Genomic DNA, 21,404 nt, shown 5'->3' with positions numbered 1-21,404 from the left:
TTCGATGCGTAGGAATGTGCGTGTGGGAGGAGGGGCGTGCAAGGTAATACTGGAGATGGTGTGTGTGTGTGTGGCGGGGGGGGGGGGGGGGGGGGGGGGGGGGGGCTCGTGTGCTTTTGCGTTGTTTGTGCTTTCATATCTGTGAAACTGCATGTTTGTTGCATATCTGTTGTGCATATCGTTTGTGCATGTGTGTGTGTGTGTGTGTGTGTGTGTGTGTGTGTGTTATCCAAGCGTTTAATGCAATTTTATACACATTTCATCAGTGTTCATAGCACTTAACAAAAATGAATAAATAAATAAAAATAAGAATAAAACTAAAATCACACACACACACACACACTTACTGCATATTTCAACACACACACAACCATATTAAGATAACTGTTTACGATTTATTGTACAACGAAAATCGTTAGTCCAGAATCTGTAATAAATTGTATTATTCTGACTCCAAATAAGGTAAAAGAAAAAAGTGGAAAAACTGCATGACGAAGGAAAGGAGATAGGCAATGACATAGACAAAAGGACATAAACATTCTTCATGCTGCATCAAAGCAACTGGATGGATGATGCAGATATACATCAATGCAAACCATAAAAATCATTGTTTCTTTTGCCAAAACTGTATCACTTTGACAATTATCAGGCTAAATAATAAGTACACTTGTTCAATGTGCCAGAAATACTGATATTCGTACTTCATACCACATCAGAGTAATCTTCATCATGACTTGCAAGTATTCAAAATGCTTGCTTTAACAATTTGATCTCAACAGTTGGGTCTGGAAAACTGTTTTGCCCAAGAAATAAAGATAAAGATAACTCTTATCAATAATGATATACCAATTATCTGGTTTGCTGGTTTGTCATTAATACATACTCTACAGGCATAGATAGATAGTTAGATATAAAATATCCAAAGTAATAATAAATATTCATTTCTGGTTTAGTGCCATTATCATATTGTCTAAAAATGTTATCTAAAAAAAGGAAAACACGAACATCAAGTGAATAAAATGGCAGAAACATTAACTTAGAAAACATGCACAAGCACGTATGAGGCATGTCATAAATCATTTCATGCCAAAAGGTGGAAACCACTTGTACATTCTTTGATGTTGCAATGTTGATCACTATATGTTCAGTATCACACATTTATACCGAGAAAAATGGAGTCCAGGGGAATTGTCAATCAGTACAAGTGGCATTGTCAGGTTCAGAATAGACAATTATACAGGTCTGTAATAACAATGATTATACTATTAGTAATCTTCATAATAATAATGATGATGATGATAGTGCAGACACTCACACCTCCCCTGCAAAGAGTTCATTTACAACCAAAAGTCATACATGCATAAACATACATGCATCAAGTACATCACACACAAACGAGCATGTGCACACACAAACATACCAGAACACACACACACACACACACACACACACACACACACACACACACCAGCAGAATCCAAGGAGCACATTAGTCAATAAGATGGCAGGCAGAACAGAAGAGGGTTGTTCTGAGAGAGTTTAAAAAAACAAAACAAAAAAAACTGGGGAATTTCTTCCACACCACTGGGAGTTTGTGAGAGATCCTTTGTGGTGGATTGCTGATAAACAATAACAAGTGTTGATGAACGACATAATAACCAAACATGGAAGAAGATCTGATGGATTTTCAGTATGTTCAAAACAATGTTAGTATAGCCCTATGTAATGGTTGGTGGTGATTAGGAGGGTGGGGGTGGGGAGATAAAAAGACCTTGCAGGCATGGGGGAAGGAGAGGATTAGTATGCAACAAGCATGAGAGAGAAATACACTGTAAATGAACGACTGGATTAGAAGCAAATAAAGAAATGAATACAAACTTCTTCTTAAAAAAGAAGAAGAAGAAAAAAAAAAAAAAAAAAAAAAAAGAACAGCACATTTTCAAATCCAAAATACTATACATCTCAAAAAATTCAATCACAGATGGAATTCTAACAAGGAAAAAAAAAAAAAAAATCACTGGCCGATTAGATTTAATTAATACTGTTTGCAACAGTTAGTGTTGTGAATGTTGTTGATGACATATGAGCACATGTACAGTTCTCTTCCCTGTGTTTGGATGAGAAGGGAGAGAGGGATGGGCAGTGGTAGGAAGGCACAGGAAAGTTGGGGGGGAGGAACAGGGATGGGGGGGAAGGGGGGGGGGAGGGAGGGAGGAATCAAAACACAAACATTTTGCAATTGATTTAGCTGGCACACACACACCACCACCACAACAACCACAGCGCACCACCACCCAACAACAACAACTGTGAGAATTCATCTTTCTGACAATCCCTTTTTATTAGAAACCAGGTGTCATGCGTATGTCGCTGAAGTCATTATAAAACATTCACAGAATTACATTGTGGATGGTATTGCACCATGCCAATGTATCCCTTAAACACATATTATCTGTTGTATTCATGCTAAAAATTTTCAATATATTGCTTCTGGTCTTTATCAACACATATGATAATCAAAAGTAATTATGTATCAAAAGTTTGTATTTTCAATAAACTGGTACTTTACCTTTCTCCTTAGCAGTCAAAGCAGTTCATTTCTGTTTCATAGAGTAAATCATGAAGGATAGCTACTGGGAATTCGTCAGACTTTTAAAAGTATGAGATGCTTTAACACAACAAATTTTTAAAAGTATGACTCGGCTTTCAACCTGATGGGCAGTCAATGTGCCAATGATCACACTGGATATGTATCTTTCAAACTGCGTGTCTATGCTAAAAATTGTTATCTGTTATGACTTGGCTTTTAACTTGTTAGGCTTTCCTTGTACCAAATGATGAGACTGTATGTGTCTTTAAAAAAAAAAGAAAAAAAAAGGTTATCTAGCTATTAACACAGTATTTCTTTTTCTTTAAAAAAAATTTTTTTTTTAACAAGATGGCATTTGCAGTTTTTTTTACCCACCTAGTTCTTCCACATTCTCCTGACCTTTGTTCCAGATAAAACCATTGTAAAGCAGAAAATGTGGTTGCTTGACAAATTAGTGGAGCTGTTAAAAACCCTGAACTCTGAACCTCAGTTACAGTAAATTTTATGCTATAAACTAAGAAAAAGTCACACACAACTTTGAATCCAAACAACTTCAAGCCATTGCCGTTTTGCACTTCCCATCGGTGAGAAAACATGTACCTAAAAGAGAAACAAGAGTTCATTAACAAACCCAGAAAGAGTAAGAGATAGGAGAGAGAGAGAGAGACAGAGAGAGAGAGAGACAGATGGGATTGACAGAGAGGGACACTTGACACTTTATTATCCAAAAAAGCATTGCAGTCTCCAGACAAAGACTATACCTGACGGAGAATAAAGTTATCTACCAGATGCCATGTTTGGGAACAGTCCTCAGATGTGGCACAATGACAGAGAAAGTGAACTTTGTCTTTCATTGCAACTGAACATGCTGGATACACATTACCTGCATTTTCTTCACTGAAAAACCAGTGTTTGGAGGTGGTTTTTTGTTGTTGTTGTTGTAGTTTCTTCTTCTCTTCTCTGCTCACTCTCAGTCGAGACCTAATGAGACTATCCCTGTGCCCTTTATTTGTTAGTGCAGAAGTGTGTACATTTCTAACATGCTTACTGTCTTTGTGTAAATCCAATACTTCCAACTGTGTATATCAAAGGGGGTTAAGAAAGTATGGCATTTAGATTTTTCTAAAACAAATTCAGACCCATCATCTTAATTTTGTTCACAAATTTCTGCATTTCCATGTCCTTTTTTTGTTCCTTTTCTGTAAACTTATGACAAAGCAATTCTGATACTTCATAATGTTATGAAGAGCATTTTGAAATACCTTTTAAAATTTGTGATCTTTAATTCTTCACTTACCAAAAACCATCTTTCCCTGATAGCCAAATCGCCCTCTTTTCTAAACACAATTTCATTCACTTTTTTTTTTTTGATGAACAGTCAGCAGAAATAAGTAATTAAGCTTTTCTTCTATGACTGTCCAGCTGGTTTTGCACACCAGGAATGTACTGTATCAGGTAGCAGTAACACATCACCATCGACTGGTAACTGAAATATTTCGTCGCATTGGGAATTAACTATGAACCATGATTACTTATTCAGCTAACTTATTGATAAAATAGGAAAATAACAGGGAACTTAGCAAGCAAACCTGATTAACTCTTTAGACAGATAAGAAGAGGAAGACAAAGAACAGAGGGGATAAATAAACAGATATATAAATATATATGTTCATTACACTTTCCTTCTTTCTTTGTTGATTTAACAGTGTTGAACTGTGCACTAGATATATCTTGATTTACTTCTTTTTATTTTCTTTCTTTCTTCCTTTCTTTTCCTGTAATTCTTCCCCTCCTTTTTACAATAAATAGATAATTAAACAAAAACAGACAAAATCAAAAGAAATGTTAAATATTATCCACACTGAAAAAAATCCCTCCAAAAACTGATTAATTTTAGTGTGAACTCCAGAGTAAGAATTTTCATCTTCTCGGATTTCACAGTACATTGGCCTGGTTTTTGCTTCTGTGTTAGACAACTGACATGTGCATAATAACAACTGATGTGCGTTTGGCGGCAAACAGAAATGGTTTTGTGTGACCCCAGCAAGCACACTTTCAGATGAATCATACAGCCAAGAACACTATACACATGACAACTGACCAAGTTTCGTGTCCTGTAATGAGTGTGTGATTGTAATGGCTGCAGGCCCAAAGTGCCTCTCAACAACAGGACCTTGAAACAGCCATGTGTGTGTGTGTGTGTGTGTGTGTGTGTGTGTGTGAGAGAGAGAGAGTGTGTGTTGCACATGTGTGTGTGTGTGTGTGTGTGTGCATGTGTGTGTGTGTGTGTGTGCGATATTTATGAAACGGTTTATATAATAGCTGAAGTGAATGACACAAGATATTATTACAACCAAACAGGATCTCATTCTTAACAGCAGAAAGAGAAGGATCCTCCAAAAATAGGAATACCCTCCCTTCCCCCCAACCCCCTTGCCCCTTTTTTTCATTCTTTCTTTTTTTTTTTTGATGAAGAGTAAGGTTTTGTTTACTATGCGTACAGATCACAGCAGGAACTATGTAAATACATTTTCACTGGATGTGTGCATATTTCAACAGCAAAAAAATCGATGTGAAAAATATCATAAATAGATCTATATAATTATAATTTTGAACTGTTTCTTTTTTCATTTACACCAACAAAAACAACAACAATAGAAATTCATTCAACTGTTCGTTCCACAAGCAAATTACATGTTCCACTTGCTGACTGCCATCAAAACAAACTCCAATTAATACTGTTCCGTCCGTTTCAGTTTCAGTTTAAGGATGTGTCAAAGCATGAGTACTGATCTATATACTGTACACCACATCTGCTTAAAAAAAGACATCAATGAACTGCTTCATTTGGCTTGGCTTATCTGCAGCAATACTGCTGTGTTTCAAGCTGATAGTAATCATCACCTCTGCTTCTATGTACTGGACAGTTATGTTGTCATTTTTCAAAATTAACCATCGGTTAATTTGAGGAGTTCATCATCTGTGTGTGGTCACATTTTGGTGTGTGTATGTAACATAGATATAATGTTTTATGTTATCAAAAGCGTTTTTGTAAAGCACCTAGAGCAGATTTCTGGATAGTGTGCTATATAAGTATCCATTATTATTATTATTATTATCTGTCTACAGCTTGTATCCAACAGTTAATTCATGCACATCTGATTAACGAGTTACAATACACTGCCTTTGAATACACATCATCTGCAAAATTTAACAATTAAAAATAATAGCTATGTAATTTCTTTTTCCCAGTCTTGATGTTTGCTGTTGTCATTGTTTTTTTTGTTTTTTTTTTCCTGTTGGCGATGAGATGCTGCTGCTGCTGATGCTACTAACAACAGTGTACTTTTCTTTGTTTTCTTCTCATGATGTGCTTGCTTCTACAAAGATCACGACTAAAATTTAATAAAAAAAACAAACAAAAAAAAAAGCAATCAAATACATGACATAACAGCAGCCTAGAAACTGCTTCTCAGTAATGATTATGTTGATGCATTTAATGACAAAAAGAATCTAAAGGCATTTTCAATATGATAATAATGTCATAAATGACATAAGTGGCACAATTCATTATCAACTCTCTGATTAGCTGAAGGGGAGAGAGAGAGAGAGAGAGAGAGAGAGAGAGAGAGAGAGAGAGAGAGAGAGAATTATAAATTATGAAGAGGGACAAAACAAGCAAGCAAAGAAAAAACAAATTGAAACAAATTGTGAAATGTATGGAATCAATCATGAATTAAGCAAATTACTGTTATCAGTGCAAGAAAAAAAAGAAGAAGCAAATCTCGGGTAAAGTATACATACAGGTCATTCAGCATCTGTAGCACTGTCTTTCTCAACATGTGTGACACCATGTTTTTAGTGAATACATGTTTATCTTACTGTTGTTGTTGGTTTCTCATCTGTTTCGCTCGTTTTCAATACCTTGAATGGTTTTAAGATTATCTATATATCTATCTGTCCATCTATGTATGTATCTGTTTATACCTGTGTGTGTGTGTGTGTGTGTGTGTGTGTGTGTGTGAGAGAGAGAGAGAGTTCATGCATATGAGCATAAAATGTGCGGAATACATGTATTGTTTATCATTTTGTTGTGGACACTTTTACAGTTTTTTTTAGTTTTTTTTAAAACTCATTTCACTGGTACAGAAAAGGACCTCTGGTGCTGCCTGAAAGTAAACCAAAATTTTTGTTAATATTATACAGGTTTAATCAATGGCACTACTTTTATATGCATTTGAAACAGTCCAGTCAGAGGCAGTTATTTTGAACACACATGTAAAATTAGGAACTGAGTGAACGTCAACAAATTCACTGATGTTTGCTTCCTGGTAACATTATCATCACACAACCACAAAGTCAGAACAGGTACAGCATAAAGGCAGTTTCAAAGTTAATGGGTGAGGGAGGTGTAGGTCATTGAGAAAACACCAAAAAGCAAGAATTACGTTCAAATCAATAAGCAGATACTATCTAAAGTTTTATTGATAAATGTATGACATAACTCCGAGCACAATCTTTCAAGTCAAGTCCACTCAACCATCATACAACTGTGCCCAGGCCTTTCACAAATTATAATCTATGAACACATGTCAGTGCACTCTTGAGAATATATCATTTAATACAAACAGCAATAGGAAGAAAAAAAATCTTAACCTCTATGGCTTACATTCCAAACATTTCTATGTAGGAACACACATGCACACATACACACGCACATGCGCATGCACACACACACACACACATGCACAAACACACACACACACAGAGGAATACATGTACACACAAGCTTGCGCAGGTGTGCCCACACATCACAAATGGCAATGCACACCAAACAAAGCATTCATATTACATTAATATTACAAATTCCAAATTCCAAAAACAACCTGAAAACCAAAATATCACAAAATGTGGTTATTAAGATTTTTTGCAAACAGGTTTTGCAAATATTGAAAAAAAACCCAAAAAAACCCAGAAGAAACAAAACGCATGGCAAAACAACAAATTAGCATCAGTTGCACCAATATATTCCCTTAGTTGACAGATTTTGCACACACACAAAAAAAGAAAGAAATAACAAAGCAAAAATCAAAACAAACCAAAGTAAAACTGAACTAACAGCACTTTAGTGCCAATTAATTCCCACAGTACAGAGAGTGTCTGTCCCTGTTTCCCAGGGCTGGATTGCAAGAGCGATTTCAGCAGCGCTAAGTTTGCATAACGATAAGAACTTTCTTAACTCAACACTAATTCCAGACTTCTGAACGTTTTTCACCCTTGGGAAGGGAAAGGCGGCAGAATGGTTGACACGCATCTGCCAATACAGTGTCCATGTGGGTCTGGGTTTGGCTCCTGCTCTTACCCTTTTTCCAAAGTTTGACTGGAAAAATCAAACTCATTCGGATGAGAGAATAAACCGAGGTCAGGTGTACAGCACATACTTAGTACACTGAAAAAGAACCCACCGCAAAAAAAACGGGTTGTCCTCTGGCAAAATTCTGGAGAAGATATCCACTCTGACAGTTGCACAAATATATAGGCATGCACTCAAGGCCTGGCTAAGCGGGTTATGCTGCTGGAGAGGCAGGCATCTGCCTAGCAGATGTGGTGGAGCCTTCATGGATTTGTCTGAACCCAGTGATGCCTCCTTGAAAAACCGACACTTAACATGAAGCAAACACCGCACAGCAAAGATCACTAATGCAACTCAGCCCAGGTTCCTTTCATGGTTTCACTGTTACCGTCCAAGATTCTGTGTAGGCCTGAGACATTGCAGCCTAAGACCTTTCCCACAGCAGTTCTGAACTAAGTGATTTAGCAATGTGAGAAAGTGCATACTTCAGTGCTTCTGAATTAAGTGATTTAGCAATGTGAGAACGTGCATACTTCAGTGCAAGTTCCAGTTCCTGTTTGCTGCCCCCTCCACCACCAGTTTCAACAAATGTGAATTTATTTGAAAATTCATCTCTCATTTGAGATGACTCTGAAACTTAAGTCTTTTTCTCTGTCAACATTTATTTTTCCATAGTCAGTGCTTTTTTTCTCTGTGTTTTATCCACCAGTATACTTCTTTCATCGGAACAAGAGTAAGAGTAAGAAGGAGGAGGAGGAGAATGAGGAGGAGGAGAAGAAGAAGAAGTCATTTCCTTATGATTCTAGTCCTTCTCAAAGAATTCACAAGCAAAATGTTATATGCCGCAATGAAAAATAAGCTGGTTACATGGTTAATCAAGGCTGATATCGGCAAAAAGACTCAAAGTGTTCAGTCAGTCAGCTACAACACACTTTTTTTTTAAGAAAGAAGGAAAGGAAGAAAGACAGACAGACAGAAGAAAAGAAAGAAAGAAAGAAATAGAGGAAAGAAAGAAAAGTGGTGAACAGAACAGAAAACAGACTATATTGAAGGCAGCAGCAGCAGCACTGCAGATGTGCACAATGCATCATAGGGAAAGCTGCAGAAAGAAAGCAGGCACCACAACAAACCTCTGCCTCACAGTGCTCCCTCCTTGCACCATTTCTGGGACAAGAAAAAACATCTCTTGAAATCAGAGCATCTTAAAAACACAGCGTGAAACAACAGGTCTGGGGATGTCAAGAAACACTACAAGTATATTGTTCATTATGATCAGAATAAGAGGAAGTAGACAAAGAAGAAGAAGAAGAAATAGACGAAGCAAAAGAAGAGGAGAGAGATCAAAGCAGAAGCAGAGGAATAAGAAGTGGAGCAACAAGAAAAATGATGATGATAACATGTTTGGGGGTGGGTAGGGGGCTCATTCATGTGTAAGTCATTAGTCATTATTGTTGTAACTGTCATCATCATCATCATCATTATATCATCATCATCATCATCATTATTATTATCATTATCACTGTTGGTGACAAAAATAATGTATAAAAAAAGAAGGAAAGAAAAAAAAATATAGTAAACAGAAATGAAAAGAAATCAATATATTTCATACCCTGGAACAATGCAAACAAGTTAGAAACTTTATGCAGTTTCTTTTGTGTGCTGCTTCAGTGTATTTCAAAACTGAAAGCAGTACGCGCATTAAAATAATGTGTATGCTACATACAGTTTCCACTTTGCCACTTTCTCACTATGGATTTAGCAATCTTGAGTTGCCAAACAGATTTATCAACAGGTTTTTTTTTCAACCTTTTTTTTTTTAACACAGTATTATACAAAAATCTAAATAAACTTAGAAAAGCAAAAGACTATAAACCCCCCCAAAAAAAAACAACAACAACCCAACAACAACATCATGCTGGAAACTAGACAAATGCTGTTGTTTTGCCCACAGGGGATGAAGGGGTCAGGTTACAGCAACAATGGGCAGGGAGGAATGTTTGGTTTTCCCCCACAGATGAGACGCTGGCACCTCAAGACGTTAGGAAACAAAGGCACCTTAAAGGTTAAAGATCCTATAGCCTTTTATAGCCATCAGGGCAGTGAACTCATATCCACTGTGTTCCTAGGGCTTGGCATAGGAAGGCGAGGCCCAATCCTCCTCTCCTTCCATTGTTTCAACCTTCCCCGACCAAAGTCAGGTCCCCAGTCACCTGGGTGGAGTGAGGGAAATCGGAGTGAAGTGCCTTCTCTAAGGACACACCACCATGCTGTAGCAGGGCCTTGAACCCTGATGACTGGAGAACACTGTATCAGGAGTCCAATGCTTGACCGACTCTGCCATGGTGCCTCCCAAAGGCACTTTGTCAAAGGCACCTTGCGGCCCAGAAATTCAGTATTAGCTAAGTTAAAATGGTAATATAGGCACAACACAGCGAGCATACATCATAAGTAAACATCATCTGAAATATGTCATACACGTATACAGTGCGCATGAATCAAGAATCAAGATAGTGATACAACAAACCCCAAAGACCCTGAATACTTCATAAGAACACTTAATACTTCATAAGGCAAAACAATGGAACAGTGTTAGTAAACAATGCATATAAAACTTCCCTCCACCAGGAATAACAGATAATACTGATTACGCTTAAGCAAAGTGTGCGTACCACTCTCTTTGCTTTCTTAATGCAACCTTCAAGATGCCACTCTATATGCACCATTCTCTTTGTCTTGCCTTCTTAGGACAATCCTAAATATTCCAGACTCACATTGTACATTTACCATACTCTTTGTCACCGAGATTCCAGACTCACCATATATTATGTAAGGGTTTTGCCAACAGGAGGGTAGTGATGCTAGTGGCAGCAGAGGCTGGTGTGGATGGTGCCTGCTGCATCTGGCATGCATGGAAATATGGCATTAGTTCTAGACCCACTTCCTGTCCTTCCTTTGGGCTGTACAAAATGTTGCTGGGCATGGGCGCTTGCAAAGGCTTTGTTTCCAAAACATGCATACGCTTCTATCTCTTTCTGTTTCTCGTTTCAAATAGATATGAAGTCTTTGTTTTCTGAAACTGTATGCTTCTGTTTCTTCTCATTTGAAATAGGTATCTTCTAGCTCTTCATGACGGAAAACATTTATAAGAACACTTTTTTTCACATAATCTTTATGACATTTTAGTTGATACATATCTTATTTCAACAATAAAACATCAACTGAAGATAACACATGCCCATATTTCTGACATTTAATAGAAAAAGAAAGTGTTTTTTTTGTTTTTTTTAAGAGAATCAGAATAATTTTAAGAGTCTTTCAAGGCAGCATAAGTCAGCAACCAATATCATGAATCAGTAAATTCCTTTTCAAAACACACACACACACACACACTTACTTATGCTGTTATGGACTCTTACACACAAGCATACAAGCAGCTTGCAAGCATGCACACAAACTGTAGTGATGTCAGCAAACTTAAAAAACAACAACACTATCTAAAAAACAACAACAAAAACTTTATTCCCAGCACACATCCATGTGAGCCAACAGCTCCCCTTGCTGCTCCTCTGAAAACTCTTTGTTGCACTTCGGACAAGTCAAGTAGTTCTCCTTCTTGCCACCAGACTCTGAACTTAGCGCCGGGTCCGACAGGGAAAGTCTGGGTTTCTGTGATCCCCTGGAGAGCAGCTCCATGGTGAAAGCAGGCAGCGACACGGGGCCTGGCGCATCCTGCAGCTGCCGTCTGTTGGCTCTCTCTTGCTCAAAGTCAGGGTAGTCTCGACTGTCGTCATCGCTGTTTGGAGCGGAAGCACTGTCGTAAGTGAGTACAGACTGTCTGAAGGGCGGTCTGCTATGATGAAAGTTGCTGAAGGCCTGTGAACAACAACAACAAAAAAAAAAAACAGGCTTAGAAAGATTTATGAGAGAACAATGCAAAAGGATGTTTAATATCTGCCAATGTCAAAAACAAGAGCTGTGGACAGTTCTAAAAATAAGATGTTGGTACACACTATTCATTTGATGGGTTGAGAACAGTTTAAAGTAAGACATGAACATTTCTGATTTTAACATTATGTGTATGAATCACAGAGATCTATGGCAAATAAGAAGGGTTACAATCATGTATTCACTGGATACAGGGGGCACATTTACCAAGCAAATAGTTCTTCACATGATCTATAAAGAAGATAATAAACCTGGGGAAATGTTACCTTACTGGAAACAGAGCAAGTATGTACTTGCATCATTTCTCCTTCATGGATCCAATCTATTTTATTATTAAAAAGATCAGTAAGTGGTAATGCAAAGTATGAGTATCAGTATCCGTAGCTCAAGAAGGCATCACTGCGTTCAGACAAATCCATATACGCTACACCACATCTGCCAAGCAGATGCCTGACCAGCAGCGTAACCTAATGCGCTTCGTCAGGCCTTGAGAAAAAAAAATGCAAATAACAGAATAAACACAATAATATTACTATCTTCTTATACACACAAAAATAAGCACACTCACACACACACACACACACACACACAGTGAATGAATGCATACCTCATGGCAGCTTTGTTCCTGGGCTGAAGATCTTTCAGTCTGAGCCAGAAGTGTCTGAAGATGAGTAATCTGGTAGACAAAAACATACATTCATATTCATCTTCAAGAAAAGAGTGTTGAACAAAATCGCGAATTTCAAAACTTCCAGAACCAGTACAGGTGCTGGCTGTAGGATCACAGAATGTGCCAAGTAGGAAAACACTGGCATGCTTTCAGAGCAAGATAGACAAGGATAAGCACCTAAAGGCAGAGCTCTGTCAATTGGATCTTCCTGGGAAAGCAGCCAGTTGTACTAATTTCCTCATGTTTTTAAAGCGCTGAGAGTTTGGTCACTGACTGAAGATAGGTGATATATAAGTATCAATGATAATGATAATTCCCCAACTCTGCCAATACATAGTATATAACAGGGAGGGGGTGTGGGGGAGAGGGTGGGTTGGGAAATTTAGTCTCGTGCACTCTTCTCTGCCAGATGATATAATATATTATATATGGGCTTGATGGCTACTACAGTGACAGAGTAGCCCTGTCTGTACATAATTCATTTCTTTTTCTCCCTATGATTTTCAATTATTTGTCTTTATTGATTCATTTAGTATGTTGTTGTTTTTTGATGTCATCCCATGATCGAAGACAAAAACAAAAGGTTGATCTTTTATATATATATATATGTATATATATATATATATATATATATATATATATATATATATATATATATATATGGAAAAGATCAACCTTAAATATGTGTGTGTGTGTGTGTGTGTGCGCGCGCACATGCGTGCATATATTTGTAATCATGCAACAACAATAACAAGCACTCACTGCTCCATACTGTGACACGAAATCAGCCCAAACCCAAAGATTCTTCAACCCTGCAACCACCCTCAAATCAGTGTTCTAGAAACATGTAATTACAAAACAGCAGCCGCTCAGACTCACCAGCTTCTGAAGGCGCGAGTTCTGCTCCTGGAGACCGCTGACCTTCTGCAGGGCTGCCTGCCGGTCCTGTCTCTCCTTCTCAAAGTCCTCGGTGCACACCTGTATCTGGGCCTTCAGGTGGTCGATGACGCTCCGGGCTTCTGATGACATCTGCTGATGCTGTGCGGCCTGCTTCAGAATGGCCACCTGGCTCTGAAGCTGAGAGAGCTGAGTGTCCCTGAACACCACTTCTTGTCTGAGACGCTCCACTTCTCCCTCTGCCTGTTTCAAGGAACAGCAGAATAAATTATGGTGATGACTCGGTAAGGAAACAATCTGAAGTCATCATAATAATGAGAAGAATGAACACTAATCCAGTGTTGTTTTTTTCTTGAATAGAGTTCAAGGAGCTTTACATACATGAACAAAACTCCTTTTGACTTTAAATAATGAAATTAGACACTCATTGAAAGCTTGAATAACCTGTGAAGCACAGAATGATATTTTTGAAGACAGGAATTAACAGCAGGTAGGGCAGAATAAACACACAGCAGCAGTTAAACTTGCCCTTTTTTTGTAACCTCTAAGAGGAGTGATGGCCTAGAGGTAATGCGTCCGCCTAGGAAGCGAGAGAATCTGAGCATGCTGGCTCAAATTACAGCTTAGCTTCCGATATTTTCTCCCCCTCCACTAGACCTTGAGTGGTGGTCTGGATGCTAGTCATTTGGAAGAGACGATAAACCGAGGTCCCGTGTGCAGCATGCATTTAGCGCACGTAAAAGGTTTGTTCCTGGCAAAATTCTGTGGAAAAATCCACTTCGATAGGAAAAACAAATAAAACTGTAAGCAGGAAAAAATACAAAAAAAAAAAAAAGGGTGGCGCTGTAGTGTAGTGAGGCGCTCTCCCTGGGGACAGCAGCCCAAATTTCACACAGTGAAATCTGTTGTGATAAAAAGAAATACAACATCAACAAGTAACCAATGTCTGCTGCAGTCTGAATAAATCAGCCTTTCAAACAAGACTAGCTGTGTACATAGATATATGAAGGTATCATGGTAATGTAGATGAAATTTTTAACTCGAATCTGTATCATGTAATTCTTAAACACAGTATTATTTTGGTCTGTTTATTTGTTTGTTTGTTGTTTTTTTATATAGCACCTTAAAATTTTAGAATTTTATAGGTATAAATCTTGAAAAAATAAGTTGTCCTTTGGCATTCTGCATGTTTTTGTGTTGTTGTTGCTGTTGTACTGTATTGAATTTGAACTTAATCCTCTTTATCATCTCTGGGTTTTGAGAAAAATTTCAGATCTGATCTTATATAAGTGACAATATACCTCTCTTCCCCAACCACCAACACATCAGTGCTCATTGTAATACCTGTGGTCATAACTCTTTGATGGAAATTAATTTAATGAATAATAACTGTTTCGTCCCAATGCAAACTCACCTTTTTCAACAGATACAGTACTTTGGCAATAACTCTGGTATGGAAAGAAATTAAATGAATAATAACTGTTCTGTCCAGGCATCTGCTTAGCAGATGCGTTGTAGTGTATATGGATTTGTCCGAATGCAGTGATGCCTCCTTGAGTTACTGAACTGAACTAAACTGTTCTGTCCAGATGCAAGTTATGACATGAATAATGACTCGTAAACTGTTCTGTCCAATTGCAAACTCACCTTCTTCCTTAAACTCTCTGCCTGGCCCACATCCCGTCGGGACTGTTCCAGGATCTGCTCAGTGCGATGACTGATCTCTGGAGTGGACGCCTTGTGCAGGGTTTCTTGCAGCCGTGCTTCGAGGTCCTGCACCTTCTGCTCCAAGGCTTTGGTGTACCTGTCTCTCTCGTTGAAGAACTCCTGCCATCGCTGGTTCATCTCCATCACCTGTCAATGAGCAACATGTGTTCCAAGAAGGTCGACATGGTCTCCATATTGTGGATACAAAACACACGGACAAACTATGAGAAGTCCTAAAAAATGTCATAAAGTATGATCATGATAAAGACTGCAACTGAATACTGGAGACAAAAACAAGAGGAGGCATAAATGAGTTTAGAAATGAAAAAATGGTTCCCTTTTCCCAGCTCTCCTTACCCCCTTTGCCCTGCTTGTGCCAGACATCAATGCCTGTTCAGTTGCATGTTTATCATGTCATACTTATGAATTCTAAGGAATTCTCATAGTTTGTCCCTGTGTTCTGTATCCACTAAAGAAGTCTAAGAAAGTTCAGGAAATTCATGCAGACCTTCTCGGAACACACAGACTCAAGTGCATCCAGACACACTATCAGCTTTTCCCATGGATCTTAAATTATTAGAGTTTTCTCATAGGCTTTGGCTGGCTCACTTCTTTTATTTCCAATACAGGAGTAAAACTGGGGCTGTTTGGTATCACTTGATTGCTGCTGTCTCTCATGCCATTCTATGTTCAGTGACCATAATAACAACAGCTGTGTGTTATCTACTTATCTCTGTGAAAATGTTTGCTGTAAACCATTTGAGTGTATTGGGGTGCTGTAACCGTTGAACTTAAGGTTCCCAGCTGGCTGTAAATTGTGGAGGGTCATAGCTTGGCATTGCCTAGAAGAAATGTCTACAGGGAGCCTTGAATTTTTGAAGAATCAAGTTAAATTCGTCATTAAACATCAGCTGTGTGTAAGGGGAACCCTGTTGATAGAAGTAATATCAAACTTAATAAAGCTGTTGTATCATATAGTGAGCTGTGTCCTGAGATTTGTCTGATTTGTCTTTCTTAACATAAGGCCTGAAACACACTGAAATAAAATTTGTGTGTTGAAATTCTGAAAATCGGGAAAAACAAATGTCACATATATATGCAGTTTAGACAGTAATATTGAGTGTTATTGTCATATGAGCTATACACATGCTTATACTTAGGAGTGTTTTGAAGCAGTACAATTGTCTTGCTTGGTATCTGCGAACTTGGAAAATATTACATGCCATGCGTCACACATTTTCTTAGAACTTACAGAAGGCAGTTCATTCTTGATGGAAACACTTAGCATGAGTATTTTTCTCATGAACAATATATCGTCAAGCAGTCAATTCATCAACCGCTTCAATGCCCCAGGGTTTATAAATACCAACTGCCTTCCACAATGCGGAAAAGTGTACAAGGACAAAGAAACCGTCGATTGTCATACAAGGAATTTTCCCATGATTATTTTTAGACCAGGATATTCCTGTCTGCACCACTGGGGCAGCTTAAATCAATGTATACACTTGAATTATTCATAAGCTGCAAAGCTTAGATTTAAAATTTGAATTATGCATGAGTTTCAGAGTCTGACTGGAAAGGAAATGCCCATGTTTTCAGTTTATTGAAAATTCCCACGATCCTTCCTTCCTTCCGTCACCTCTCACTCCACCCATGTATCTCCGCTTACAAAAAACGACAGTGACATGGACATACCAGTCTACAAGACTACAGACCACTGACAGCAACAGGCGGAGAACAATTAACCAGTTTCTGGCATGACTTGTGCCCGATAACAAAACGTGTGCTTATCACAAAGTGTACCAGGGTCACTAAGGGGAGGAGTGGAGGTTGGGTAGCACATGTACATGTGTATACAAAGTACAAACACTAGGTGTCAAAATAGGCACGGACATGAAGAGGTTAAAGATTTTACAATTACACTGTTTACAGTTTCATTTTTCAAAAAAAGTGTCAGTGGATATCCACATGGTTCCATATATACATAAGGCAGAAAAAAAGAAAAGAAAAAAGGCTTGCATCATCATACACAGAACAACTTATCTTAGTCATGAATCTGAGAAAACAAATAACCGATGCATGTATCTATAACCTACCTCTCCCACTCTGGACTGTAGCTTTTGCTTCTCTTCCAAAAGCTGTTGCACCTCCAAACCATCCACAGTGTCTGTTCCCTGAAAACAGCAAAATGAAACAATGTAATTCAATGACCACTAATGGAGTGGACTAACAGAATCTGTCAACAACGACAACAAAAAAGTTATAACATTATTCACTTCAAAGTTACAATTCTGAGATATGATGAGCATTACGATTTTTTTTTTTTTTTTTTTTTTTTGAGACTGAGTTTCCAAAGAAAGCAAGGTGAAGCTGTACTGATATTAGACTGTGACGGAAAACATGAACTCACAAGCACACATGCATGCACACATACACACACACACACACACATATAGAAAATTTTTCACTTACACTGTCTTCATTTCAGATGATCATAAGGGATGAACTAGATAGTCTTTCATCCATACGTTGAAAATCAAATACATCCAGAAGAAAAAGGAAGAAAAGAAATTTTCTCATTCTTTACCTCCCCCTATCTCTCTCTCACACACACAGACGCACACACCTGAACAGCTTGTTCTGTGACTGGCTCAAGCTCAATAGCAGGTCCCTTCTTTTCGTCCTCCTCCTCTGTCTGCTGCACACTCTCCAGATGCGACTCGAAATTGGCGCACTCGGCCATGAAAGCTTTGAGTTGTTCTTTCAGCACAGACACACCAGTTCCCGCTTTGTTAGCATTTGTCTCTCTGCTCTGTTTCCTGAGCTGCTGAATTTCCTCCTGATAGTGAAGGAGTTGTCTGTCCTTCTCACTGTTTGAAGACCTGAACAGGCCTTCAAGCTCTGAAAGTTTCCTTTTCATGCTGTGGTTTTCAGCTTCCAGCTGGTCCACTGAATGCTGCTTTGTTTCTTTGTCCTGTACACACAGATTATGAACGTGAACACTTAAAAAAAAAAAAAAAATGTTGACCACATCTGCTTGGAGAATGATAAATATTTCTCGAACTAGCCTTTTGTAAAGCAAAATGTGAAAGACCAGCCTCTTAATTTTGATGTATTACCACTTTACGTTCCATTATATATGAGTAATTTAATGTATAATGTCCCTATTTTATTCATGTATTCTGTTAATCAAAGTGGGGTGGGGGAGTTGGGGGGGGGGGGGGGGGGGGGGGGGGGGGGGGAGAAAAGAAAAAAAAGAGAAGGAAAATGATAGTGTCTACAAAGCACTCTAAAACATAAAGATATTCACAGCTTCATAAAGAATGACAAATCACATACACATTCACATGTATGCAATCACACACATACATGCCATCCCCCTCCCCCCGCACCCTTTCAATGTTAATATGACTGACTCTTGAAATTAACCAAGCACAGACTGAATGCCACATCATCCACAATCCTTTCCTTCCTTCCACTCCCTCAATGCCTGTCTCAAGCACCTTAAAAAAAGGAGAAAATATGAAATATCAACATTTTATGCAAGCATACTCACATGTACGCGCACGTGCGCGCGTGCTCACACACACACACACACACACTTGACAAACATTTCCCAACAGATGGGACACTCTAATTTTTTTTCTTCCAGTGAATTTTGTGACTGAAAAAAGAAATTTGAAAATGGTGAAGCTAAGTAAATCTAGCTTTAGACTTTCTTATGTCCTCATAAAATAAAAATAATTTCCCTGCAAGCACAACCCCCCCCAACAAAATACAAGCACAGATACATACCCACACATACACCCAACCTCTCCCCTGCATACACAAAAATACATAACATAGCACACTTGCTAACACGCACATGTCTGTATATATATGTATGCATACGCACACACATTTTACCTCAGCAGTCTTCTGCAAGGAGTCTGAACTCTCCGAAGAGTTTTCCTGCTGAAGCAGACTTCTCAACCGCTTGTTCTCCAGAGCTAGGTTGGTGAGGGTCTGCTTTGACGTGCCGGGCACAATCATTTCATTGTCATCTGCTTCTGCGTTGGACACCACTCCGCTCATAGCCAGTTTGTTCTGTAAATTTTTCACCACCATTTGTGTAGCGGCATGCTGCTTTTTCAGAAAGACGTTCTCCTGTCGGGATTCGGCCAAGAGTCTGGACACTGTTTCCACGCCGTCTCGGCGGACCTTCTGTGATTCCAGCTCACACTGGTAGTGTCGGATGAGCGTGGCCATTTGTTCCATCTTCTGCTTGTAGACCGGCAGCTGATCAGAAGACTCCATGGCAGTGCTTGCAGGCCACGCGCAGAGTGCGGGCCCGCTGCTTACGGCCACGCTTGCAGCTTTCATCTGCTCACCTGTTAAGTTCTGAAACATAATCATCATAATATGAATTGATTTGGCTATATTTTAGATTTTAGTGAATGAAATCACTTTATTGAAATACATGATTTTTTTTGCTTGTTTGGTTTTTGAAAAAAATGATGCCCCCTCCCCCGTCTATAAAAAGAAAAGAAAAAAACGAAAAAACAAAGAAACAAAAGACCAGATGGACTCACTGACCGAAAAGAAATGCATGTAAATATATATATATCTATCTATCTATATATATATATATATATATATATAGAGAGAGAGAGAGAGAGAGAGAGGCAGACAGACAGACAGACAGAGAGATCAAACCATTCAATGTCATCAATTAAAAACAAATTAATTTACTGATTTACAGAATGCAGATCTAGCTTGACATATCACACACACACACACACACTGATGGTAAAATGAATTATCAATATATGCACAAGAACTACTATTTTCCTGTACCATTTTGTGTGTGTTCATTTGTTATGGAAAGTAACAATAAAAAACAACTATAAAATATTATGTCCAAAAAATGAAAAGTATTCTTTATAATTACACAACAAGAATAAAACGACAATGTACAGAAAATGATTCACTAACTGAACACGTAATGCTTTCAGTTTCATGGTTGATTTCCATGTGACTAATTGATTTCAGAACTTTAAATTAACTATAGGAAAACAATTAAAGTCCTACCTAATCTCAATTCTTTCAACAAGTTTGTATGATCTTCTTATCCAAATATATATTGCTGGGTTTTCATGATCAAGAGTCTGTTGGTCGGTAAAGAAGTCCAAATGTGCCTGTTAAAAAACTCAGTCAGTCCATGCAGCCAGCATGCCAACGTGCGCGCGCATGTGTGCGTGCGTGTGTGTGTGTGTGCGTGTGTGCGTGCGTGTGTGTGTGTGTGTGTGAGTGAGTGACTTACTTTAGTTCTGTTTCCTTAATGCCCATGTTCCTGTTTTAAAAACTTTCAACTGAATGCTTTTAGAATCTCAGATTTAAGACATTATTCTCTAAAATGTGAAGAAACTGACGGTGTCATATACACAACCAACACGTACATGTACAACAGATGCTGATTATATAAACTCACCAAGGGTTTCATGTCTTTTGTGAGAGAGATCCTGGTTTTCAATATATGATTATCACAGCTGAAAGATCACTTGCCGGTATCGTTTCATTGTCTGTAACACACGAGACCCATCAAACTGACGCTCCCCTTTATATACTCCCGACTAGAGCCCAGTGACATTCAGGATTTCCCTCATCACAGCGTTGCTGACGAAAGTAGGCTTCAAGTGGGGTGCGTGTTCGGTCACGTGATCTGACCGAAATTCCACAAGTTTGTCATACTACGGAATTACCTTCCCTAATGTTATTTTTAGCAACACGTAAATTCCCTGACGTAATTATCGTTAAAAATAGACTCAGATGGCAAAACCATGAAACGTGCACAATTTTTGCTCACGACTAAATATAAATGATAAGCTTTGCAAAGTAATAAATTCCATAAAATTTAAAACATAATCGTATGCAAACAACAAACTATTATACCAGTTTGTGGATAACACTCACATCGAAAACAGTCGCCAACGAAAACAGGTTTTCGCCATGGCTCTTTGAACCAGCTCGCACCTTCGTTCAGCAGTTGTAAACCTTTGCTTTCTGACGCAGGACAGATCACGATGTTTGCGCATGTCTGAACAAAACCAGCCAATGAAAGCAACTTTTAGTTGTCCAATAAAAAAGAATGTTGGAGAGGAAAGGGGATTCCCCTTTGTATCCAATTTCCTGACCCAGCCAGCGAATGTCGCTGAAGTGTCGACGTAACCTAGGCAGACCTCTCTTAGGTAATTTCTGCTGAC

General features: G+C 38.5%; 1 protein-coding gene across 3 annotated transcripts; it reads right to left on the bottom strand.

Moving 5' to 3' along the window:
* Positions 1-375: 375 nt before the first annotated feature.
* LOC143300198 (uncharacterized) lies at positions 376-21,221 on the bottom strand. 3 transcript variants are annotated; one of them, XR_013057629.1, is made up of 9 exons: positions 20,633-20,813; positions 19,069-19,542; positions 17,789-18,136; positions 17,259-17,336; positions 15,103-15,309; positions 13,438-13,698; positions 12,496-12,564; positions 10,760-11,816; positions 376-9,107 (listed from the first exon to the last, which is right to left on the bottom strand). XR_013057629.1 is itself a non-coding variant. In XM_076613775.1 (8 exons), exons 2-8 carry the CDS (start codon positions 19,522-19,524, stop codon positions 11,460-11,462), a joined length of 1,776 nt encoding a protein of 591 aa, XP_076469890.1. In that variant the 5' UTR covers positions 19,525-19,542; positions 21,115-21,221; the 3' UTR covers positions 376-11,459. The 3 variants fall into 3 exon arrangements, 2 of the variants coding, with proteins under 2 accessions (XP_076469890.1, XP_076469880.1); XM_076613775.1 differs by lacking the exon at positions 20,633-20,813 and adding an exon at positions 21,115-21,221 and having other exon boundaries at positions 376-11,816; XM_076613765.1 differs by having other exon boundaries at positions 376-11,816.
* Between the last annotated feature and the right edge of the window lie 183 nt (positions 21,222-21,404).

Source organism: Babylonia areolata, chromosome 2 (genome assembly GCF_041734735.1).
Source record: "Babylonia areolata isolate BAREFJ2019XMU chromosome 2, ASM4173473v1, whole genome shotgun sequence".
Taxonomy (NCBI): Eukaryota; Metazoa; Mollusca; class Gastropoda; order Neogastropoda; family Buccinidae; genus Babylonia; species Babylonia areolata.
The sequence above is the reverse complement of the archived record's forward strand: the minus strand, read 5'-3'. Positions and strand labels throughout refer to the sequence as shown.